This window comes from Palaemon carinicauda, unplaced genomic scaffold (genome assembly GCF_036898095.1).
Source record: "Palaemon carinicauda isolate YSFRI2023 unplaced genomic scaffold, ASM3689809v2 scaffold47, whole genome shotgun sequence".
NCBI classification, from domain to species: domain Eukaryota; kingdom Metazoa; phylum Arthropoda; class Malacostraca; order Decapoda; family Palaemonidae; genus Palaemon; species Palaemon carinicauda.
Genome location: NW_027171728.1, coordinates 177,074 through 187,035, shown reverse-complemented (window position 1 = coordinate 187,035; position 9,962 = coordinate 177,074). Strand labels below are relative to the sequence as shown.

At 38.8% G+C, this 9,962-nt stretch overlaps 1 protein-coding gene across 1 annotated transcript in view; it reads right to left on the bottom strand.

Moving 5' to 3' along the window:
• Positions 1-1,539: 1,539 nt before the first annotated feature.
• Positions 1,540-9,962, bottom strand: part of LOC137636965 (transcriptional regulator ATRX homolog) — a 37,310-nt gene continuing 28,887 nt past the window's right edge. The window contains exon 8 of the mRNA XM_068369289.1: positions 1,540-2,059. Within this exon, the coding sequence (XP_068225390.1) occupies positions 1,872-2,059 (188 nt within the window). The 3' untranslated portion in view covers positions 1,540-1,871. The remainder of the gene's footprint in view (positions 2,060-9,962) is intronic.

Below are 9,962 nucleotides of genomic sequence, written 5' to 3'. Positions count from 1 at the left end.
CCTTGTTTGCACAGCCTTAGACACTGTCAGGCTATCATTCTGGGGTAACCTATACTACTACAGGATTCGCCCTTGTTTGCACAGCCTTAGACACTGTCAGGCTATCATTCTGGGGTAACCTATACTACTACAGGATTCGCCCTTGTTTGCACAGCCTTAGACACTGTCAGGCTATCATTCTGGGGTAACCTATACTACTACAGGATTCGCCCTTGTTTGCACAGCCTTAGACACTGTCAGGCTATCATTCTGGGGTAACCTATACTACTACAGGATTCGCCCTTGTTTGCACAGCCTTAGACACTGTCAGGCTATCATTCTGGGGTAACCTATACTACTACAGGATTCGCCCTTGTTTGCACAGCCTTAGACACTGTCAGGCTATCATTCTGGGGTAACCTATACTACTACAGGATTCGCCCTTGTTTGCACAGCCTTAGACACTGTCAGGCTATCATTCTGGGGTAACCTATACTACTACAGGATTCGCCCTTGTTTGCACAGCCTTAGACACCGTCAGGCTATCATTCTGGGGTAACCTATACTACTACAGGATTCGCCCTTGTTTGCACAGCCTTAGACACCGTCAGGCTATCATTCTGGGGTAACCTATACTACTACAAGATTCGCCCTTGTTTGCACAGGGTTAGACACCGTCAGGCTATCATTTTGGGGTAACCTATACTACTACAAGATTCGCCCTTGTTTGCACAGGCTTAGACATTATTAGGCTATCATTTTAGGGTAATCTATACTACTTTAGGATTCACCCATGTTTGCACAGGCTTAGACATTGTAAGGCTATAATTTTAGGGTAACCTAGGCTATTTTAGGACATTCACCCAGATCCACACCTTCCTTGGTACTTTTAGAGCAGATATGTGAGCAGTTACTATAACGAGCACAGCATTAAACATTAACACAGACTGTAATGTTCAGCAAAGTTTAAAGGAAGGCTGAGCGAGAGGCAAAGGTTTAGGTTAATGTGTACTGCACCATGTTGCAGAAAAATAATGGCAGCCATCATAATTATTGCTTATAACTCTTATGTAGGTACAGAACTATATTAAAAGAAAATATCATTACAGTAATGTTTTAATGGTTCATTACTTCTCTTTTAGTTTAGTTATTTCCTTTCCTCACTGCGGGGTTATTTTTCCATGTTGGAGCCCTTGTTTTCCCAACTAAGGTTGTAGCTTAGCTAGTAATAATAATAATAATAATAATAATAATAATAATAATAATAATAATGATAATAATAATTATAATAATAATAATAACAGTAACTACAGGGGCACTCAGTAGATTGCAGACCTCCGCCACGGCAGCTCATTTCTTGAACTTTTGCTCGACCTTAACCTTTGACCTTAATGTGTATTAATTCAAAGAAAACAGTAATTCAGTACTGTCAAATACAGTATACATTAGCATGAAGACCTGTAATGCTCAAAATAAGATGATTACGTAAGCTTACACTTTATGTGATCATATGCCTTCCTTCCATTTCTATCTTCGGTCGTTGGTCAAATAAAACAAAAATCATAGACATTTTGTATTTAGAATGGCTGACATGGATCTAGCGCCGGAACCAGGGCGAACTTCTGCTTATTCCGTACATATGACTCAAGAAATTACACATAACAAAATTCCCCTGTAAATTGTCTCTCCTTTGCACTAACAGATGTTATAATTATAGTTTACGAGTTTAAAACTCAATTTCCAGCTTCTTGTATCACTTAAGATCTAACTCCAACATACACAGAATACTTTATGGGGACCACTGTGAAAAACAACACTGTTTAACACTTCTTGTTTGAAGATATATATATATATATAGCACAATTTTAGTCAAAAGAACAGCAACCACGATATTACGTCCATCCTTGCTCATACCAATTTCGGCTCTTATTATTTAGGTCTTGGTTATCCTCAAATTCGTAACTTATTCTTCCACGTGTAGTATCTATCAACGCCGCGATATCTGCTTGACTCGCTGTCTTCTTCTCCTTGGGCTTCTTTTTCATCTTCTTGTGGGATACTGACGACGTGACTTCACCATCTGTGTTTATAAGTACTGCCATTACCTATCATATGTTTACTGAGCATTGGCACACTTATATCTAATGTTAGTAATAATGGGCACATCTGATGGCAAGACTTTTAATTATCTTTATCTTATTATTCTTCTACTGCAATGCCTTATAAAGCGACTAACACCTTCTGCATACCGATGAAAGACAGCTTGCTTTCTGGTGCTTCAAAATATGAGAAAATAAATGTTGAGTCTTACAAAGCTAAAAAAAGTTTCTTTTCATACAAATTCATCAATCTTACCGAGGTTTTAATCAAGATACATAACTCCCAAACTCACAATCCTAAGTTTCACAGAAAGCAGTAGAATAAATTCAAGGAACACTATGAACTCACAATTTATACCCTCAGCTATATATCCCAACACCACCTGTGCCATGAAGACTGAGCATTCAACTTCAAGATCAACAGAGATGAAAGGTGGGAACCATGGATAAGAGTGAGGGGAATAGTACGACAAATTTGTCGTACAGTATAGATAAAAACGTCCTTTATTCATTACAAACCCATCCGTGAAACTGAGCCTGAATAGTAATTTAGGAGGGAAGCCGTTACTGCTGGTTAACCCTTTTACCGCTAAAGGACGTGCTGGTACGTTTCACAAAAGCCATCCCTTTACCCCCATGGACGTACCTATACGTCCTTGCAAAAAAATGCTATAAAAAAAATTTTCAGCATATTTTTGATAATATTTTGAGAAAATTCAGGCCTTTTCCAAGAGAATGAGACCAACCTGACCTCTCTATGACAAAAATTAAGGCTTTTAGAGCAATTTAAAAAAAATATACTGCAAAATGTGCTTGAAAAAAAATAACCCCCTGGGGGTTAAGGGTTGGAAATTTCCAAATAGCCTGGGGGTAAAAGGGTTAAGTGAGAAAGTCCCAGATGGAGTTTTTGGAAATCGTAACATACCAAGGACAAAACCTCTTGTCAAATCATATGAGATTACTCAAAGGGTAAAATAAATAACCCTACTGAGTACAGTAAGGCTTCCCCATAAGTCACAGGTCAAGAAATAAAATGGGTAGATGCACACCAAGTAATAACTGGGCTATCGGATTTAAAAGATTATTAGAGCCGACCGTACGTCTCCCTCCCAATATCATGTAAGGCTCACTGAAGAAAAACATAACTTGTAATTTTTTATACTCATTTTCTGAGGCACTAATCGTCATTAATAAATCAATTTCTCTTTAATTATTGTAATTTAGTTTAATTAATTATATGTACTCCCCAATATTTGGTAAGGTTTTCTTGAAATTAACTTTACCCAAGTTAACGTAACGGTTAAATATTCTGATCGTAAGAAGTGTTGGATATATGAGTGAAGGCTAACTCTAATTAATTTATAAGTGTGGCTGTTTTAGTATTTGAAAATGGAGTATTGAGAGGATTATGGAGACCGGTATATGACAACAATGAGAAGATTTGGCAGAGACACAACTATAAATTGAGACAGTTATCAGAGCTATCCTTAATAACCAACATCATAAGAGCAGAGAGAATGCGATGGGTTGGACATGTAGCCGGAATGGAGGATAGGAGGATTGCCAGGGAAGCGATGCATGGAAGACCGTGCGGGAAGACGACCCGTGGGGAGACGGCATATGAGATGGGAAGATAATTTACAGCATCCGATACCTGGAGCACCTGAACGCTGGCATGATATCGCACTAGATAGGTAAGAGTGGAGGGGTATTGTGGAGGTGGCTGAGGACCACATGGTCCAAGAACCAGTGGAGTGAGTGAGTGGTTGTTATGGGAAAAATAACCTTGATTCTAGATAGATATATACCTTTTAAAATAGTGAAGGAAACCTTAAAGGTTTGGTAGGCAATTCTTTAAGTAATTAAGACTGGACTAACTTGGTAAAAATTTTGGAAAAAACATGACATTTATATACTATAAAATGTATAAAAATATTAGATAACATTTTACAGAAATACACTATACAGTAGTAGTTGAGGGTACAGGGACCTCAAACTGAATTAGCTATACAGAATCAAATGGGACCCCCCTGGAAATATGTTCAATCAGTGACTGTCACAGCTTCACTGGTGGACTTTTCTCGTACTAGAACAGTCCGCAATTGATTGTAGATTCTGATCTATAATTAGAACTGCCTTGTGATCTTTGTTATCTAAGCACGAAGCTTTCGTCATAGGTACCAAGTCAGAGTATGCAGTTGAAGTGAAAATGTAGATACCTAAACAAACTGCAGAAGCACTACAATTGTTATTTCAACTCCTTTGCCATCATTAACCCTTTCGCCCCCAAAGGTCGTACCGGTACGTTCCTGCAAAACACTGTTATTTACATGTTTTTGAATTTTTTTGACAACTTTATGAGAAACTTCAGGCATTTTCCAAAAGAATGAGACCAACCTGACCTCTCTAGGACAAAAATTAAGGCTGTTAGAGCAATTAAAAAAAAAAATATATAGCAAAATGTGCTCGAAATTTAACCTTATGGTGGGGGTAAAAGGGTTTAAACACCAAGAAACTTTGAATTTTAAAGTGAAACCAAGATTTTATATTTAAAAATCTGGGCCAACCAGGGCCGAGGGGGGGGGGGGAGAGGGGGGGAGCATTCACTGTGCAAATGCAAAAGGGGAAAATCTGTAGTCCCAGTATGAAATTAAAGCTAAAATGCGAGTAAACCAAAAAGTACCCGATTACCCGTTTGCATAAAGACTTGAGGAACTATAGCAAGGACAAAAAATTAAATTCAAAACTGAAATGAATTCCTTGCACATATTACTGTTAACGAGCTTCTAATACAAAAACTATGGCACCTCAAAACGGAGGTAAAAGAATATCTAATGCTAGAAGTATGGCACTTGAAAAACAGATGTCAAAGACCCTCTAATGCTACAAGTAAAAATTCTACTAAATAGAGGTCAAAGAGCCTCTAATACTAGAGGTGAGGAATTTCAATTTAGAGGTCAGAGAGCCTCTAATACTAAAGGTGAGGAGCTTCAATATAGAGGTCAAAAAACCTCTAATACTAGAAGTATGGAACCTCAAATAGAGGTCAAAGAACCTCTATTTCTAGAACTATGGCGCCTCAAAACAAAAATTCTTAAGTGTCAGATGGATTAGGTGGTGCAAGTTTGAGTTTTTGAGGTTCTAGGAACACAGGAAGTTTCCCAACTTAATGGAAAAGGAAACCAATTTTCGCGTACATTATGAGAAGGGGTTATGATCTGAAAACACTTGTTCAGCATACTAACTCGAAGATTAAGACAACAATCTCGCCAACTCTGGGACCAAAAGACACTGACTGCAGGAAACTAGTTATGGGCATAGTATAACCTTTGCAAGTTTCCTTATAACATTTAATAGTAGAGGTGACAAAGGTGGCCTAGCTGGAAGGTTTAACAGCATCAAATGAATTGACAGCAGGGAGTGGTAGTGGAGCAACTCAAGAAACAGGAAATGAGGTTGCAGGAGTTTCATGTTCAGGCACAGATATTATTAGAGGACTAATGAAGTACAATACCCCAATTAACTGCGACAGTAAGTGAAGTACAGTAGCCAAATTAACTGCGGCAGTAAGCGAAGCCTGCAAAAGTAAATAGCAGAGACAGCATCCAAAACAGACATAATAGGTGCAGTAACAAAGAATACCTGACACAGAAGGAATAGCAAGGGAAGTTAGAACAGCTGTTGCCAAGATACACCCAACACAAGAGAAAATGCATATGAACCAAGAACAGCAACTGGAGTGAGAGTAAAAAATACCAGCAGAGAAAACACAGCAAACATAGCATAGGGAGCTGATATGACAGACAGCTTGAAACAATAGTCACAGCTGAAGTAGTCGTCGTCGGCGCCCACTCGTGTCCGAGTATTGGGTTCTGTCGTTAGCCATCAGCCTCCTATCGATGAAGAGGGGTGGAGGAAACGACAGAATGCCAGTAGCTGGGTATATTGTTTTGGGTGGTCGTGGCTTTGCAACGGCCACGCACACACACTTGGCCCACACCGTTTTCACCGCGGCTCAAGACATATGAGACAGGCGGCTTCTCCGATGTTGGTTGCATCGGGCTGCCGGGTTCTTGTTATGTCAAGGCCCGCCTTGTTGCCTGCCCGACAGGCATTGCCCTCTTCCGCCGGCGCTGGGGTCTTGTTTGGTTTGATTTTGATAGTAACAGTTATACAAAGGGTACAGTGCAAGCAGTTCAGGAAGAGTAAGCACAACTGGCAAAGAAGGAGAAACTGACATAGCAGAAATATCATAACAGATGGAACAGACACTAATAAGAATATACAAAGAATGAGGTAAAAACACCAGGATTTATAAACATCAGCACAACTGCAACAAAAAGTGCTACAATAGGAAATGCATATGAAACAAACTGCATTCACAGTAAGAGTAACAACCAGCAGAGCAGAAACAGCTATCACAGAAGGCATAGCAGAGGCAGCTGGTACTGTAAATTTATTATCATTAGTATTATTATTTGGTAAGCTGCAACCCTAGTTGGAAAAGCAGGATGCTATAAGCCCAGGGGCCCCAACAGGGAAAACAGCCCAGTGAGGAAAGGAAACAAGGAAAAAAATTAATTGTTTTAAGAACAGCAACAATATTAAAATAAATATTTCTTATATAAACTATAAAAACTTTAACAAAACAAGAGGAGGAGAAACAAGAGAGAACAGTGTGCCCGAGTGTACCCTCAAGCAAGAGAACTCTAACCCAAGGCAGTGAAAGACCATGGTACAGAGGTTATGGCACTACCCAAGACTTGAGAACAATGGTTTGATTTCGGAGCGTCCTTCTCCTAGAAGAGCTGCTTACCATAGCTAGAGAGTCCCTTCTACCCTTACCAAGAGGAAAGTAGCCACTGACCGACTACAGTGCAGTACTTAACCCCGTGAGAGAGAAAAAAAATGTTTGGTAATCTCAAGTGTTGTCAGGTGTATGAGGACAGAGGAGAATGTGTAAAGAATAGGCCAGACTATTTGGTGTATGTGTAGGCAAAGGGAAAATGAACCGTAACCAGAGAAAAGGATCCAATGTAGTACTGTCTGGCCAGTCAAAGGACCCCATAACTCTAGGAACAGCAGACATGAGAAGAGTAGCAAACACTAGCATAACTGGCACAGTGGATGAGAAGAATCAAAAACTTTCAGGAGCTCAAAAAGGAGGAAAAGACACTTTCTTGCAACTGTACTGCAAAAGGTATTCAACAAAGATGTCAGCAGTAGAAAAAACAGATTTTGATAATAAAAATCTGATGTTTCCAATTCACCTTTGCATCATTATCAAATCTAGAAGCACACTGATGGCACAACTTTACAACATTAAAGAACTATTACACATAATGATGCGAGGGAGGATGAAAGACGTGGGACCATCTCCACGCTGGTAGAAGGAGATTAGGTGCCAGTCAGCCACCCAGAGGGAATAAAGAGTAGAGAAAAACTTTGTTTACTGTTTGTAAGTTCAAAAAGGCCATTCTACGAAAAAGTTCGCACTGACTCAGAAGTATGGATCATTGAAATCACCATCATCATCATCTTCTCCTACTCCTATTGATGCAAAGGGCCTCGTAGAACAGGAGATTCTTAGCACCCCGCTACGACCGGGACAGGGGGCCATTCTTTCATCTCCTCTGACTAAATCCATAGAGGATTCATTGGCTAACAAAAGGAGGGACTAATATGAGAGGGGGCAGGGGATAAGAGAGTTTAATAAACACTAATTCATTGAGCACTAAAGCACAGAGTGTATAGCTTGTATAATGGAATCACCTATTGTGCAATGAGAGAGATGACTAAACTGTCAGACTTATATACCAGGCTATTGGCATTCTGGTTTATTTGAGTGACTAACGTACCAGACCCTATATTCAAGTTATAAACCAACTAAAATATAACCAAATTAAATACCATCTTTGGTTTTATTAGGCTTGTTCAATTAACTCATTTGAATACAGGTACCAAAGGTTAGTTTGAATATAGTATAAGAGTATTGGGGGTAGCTGACATCAAACAAATGAAACAAAAAAGGGGACCTCTCCTCTCTACGTTTCAGGCTGGGAGGAACATTGAGAGGAGAGGTCCCCTTTTTTGTTTCATTTGTTTGATGTCGGCTACCCCCTAAAATTGGGGGAACTGCCTTGGTATATGTATGTATGATAAGAGTATTCTGTTTTTTTTTGCATGGGTATGAAACTATATTCGCACCTTTTTCTCCCCACAAACATCATGTGTGGAAGAGACAAGGCTGAAATTGATTTTACAAGATTCAATATTTGTATGAAAAAACTACAGGTCATGAAACTTCAATCTCCTAATCATCATCATCAACTCCTCCTACGCCTATTGACGCAAAGGGCCTTGGTTAGATTTCGCCAGTCGTCTCTATCTCAAGCTTTTAAATCAATCCTTCTCCATTCATCATCGAGATGGTTTGGGCATGCTCTTCGCACTCTCCAAGAGAGATTAGTTCACCAAACTTTCAACTAGGCTTCACAATACACTGGAAGAGTTGGAAGCCCCAGACCTACGTGGCTGAGGACTATGAAGCGTAAAATGACACTTCCATCATCTAATAATAATAATAATATATATTCTAAACAATCTACTAATACCTAGATAAAACATAGTAACGTATCATATCACTAAATTATTGTCAGTGAAAAAAGATCATTGGGTATTTTTTTGAATGAATTAAATTTTGAAAAAAAATCACTATAAAACAAGGGCCGTAAACTGCTGTATACCATATAAAATCTGAGTTACTGTCACCAATAGCAATTGATGAAAACACTCGATACTATAGTCAATTTCTTTTAGCGATATAGATTTGCACCGACTCGCAGCGGTGCCCTTTTAGCTCGGAAAAGTTTCCTGATCGCTGATTGGTTGGACGAGATGCACCGACTCGCAGCGGTGCCCTTATAGCTCGGAAAAGTTTCCTGATTGGTTGGACGAGATAATTCTAACCAATCAGCGATCAGGAAAATTTTCCGAGCTAAAAGGGCACCGTTGCGAGTCGGTGAAAATCTGCCTCGATAAAAGAAATGGACTATAACTAATACATATTTTAATACAAATTGGAGTACTTTCATAAAATATTATAAAATATATATTTTAAATCTGAATTAGTGTCACCAATAGCAGCTGATGAATACACTACATACTAATACATACATACATATACCAAGGCACTTCCCCCAATTTTGGGGGGTAGCCGACATCAAACAAATGAAACAAAAACAAAAAAAGTGGACCTCTACTCTCTACGTTCCTGTGAGACATCGACAAAGAGATACTAACTAATGCAAGAATATATTATGAATTGGAGTATTTTAATAAACGTTTTATAAAATATATGATATTTTGAACTCTTCTCGTATCTTTGGTATCAATTCCCACTCTTCAAGACTAGGTTAACCTACACCAACACAGCAGGCTATATGCTTACATCAATTTTGCCATAAAGTTTGGTGTTTGTTATGGTCACATTTATGCCATAATTGAGCTTAGTAGATTTGTAGTTTCATTGGAAACTAAATGTTGTATAGAAAGATACAGTACTCTTTAAATGTGAGAGTGAATAAGCCTGTGTGACGAAACTTGAAATGGCAACAGAGAAAATTAAATTAACCCTTTTACTGGGGGAAATTTCCAACCCTTAACCCCCAGGGGGTTACTCTTTTCCCAGCACATTTTGCAGTATATTTTTTTTTAAATTGCTCTAACAGCCTTAATTTTTGTCATAGAGAGGTCAGGTTGGTCTCATTCTCTTGGAAAATGCCTGAATTTTCTCAAAAAATTATCAAAAATATGAAAAAAAAAAAATTTTATAGCATTTTTTTGCAAGGACGTACCGGTACGTCCATGGGGTAAAGGGATGGC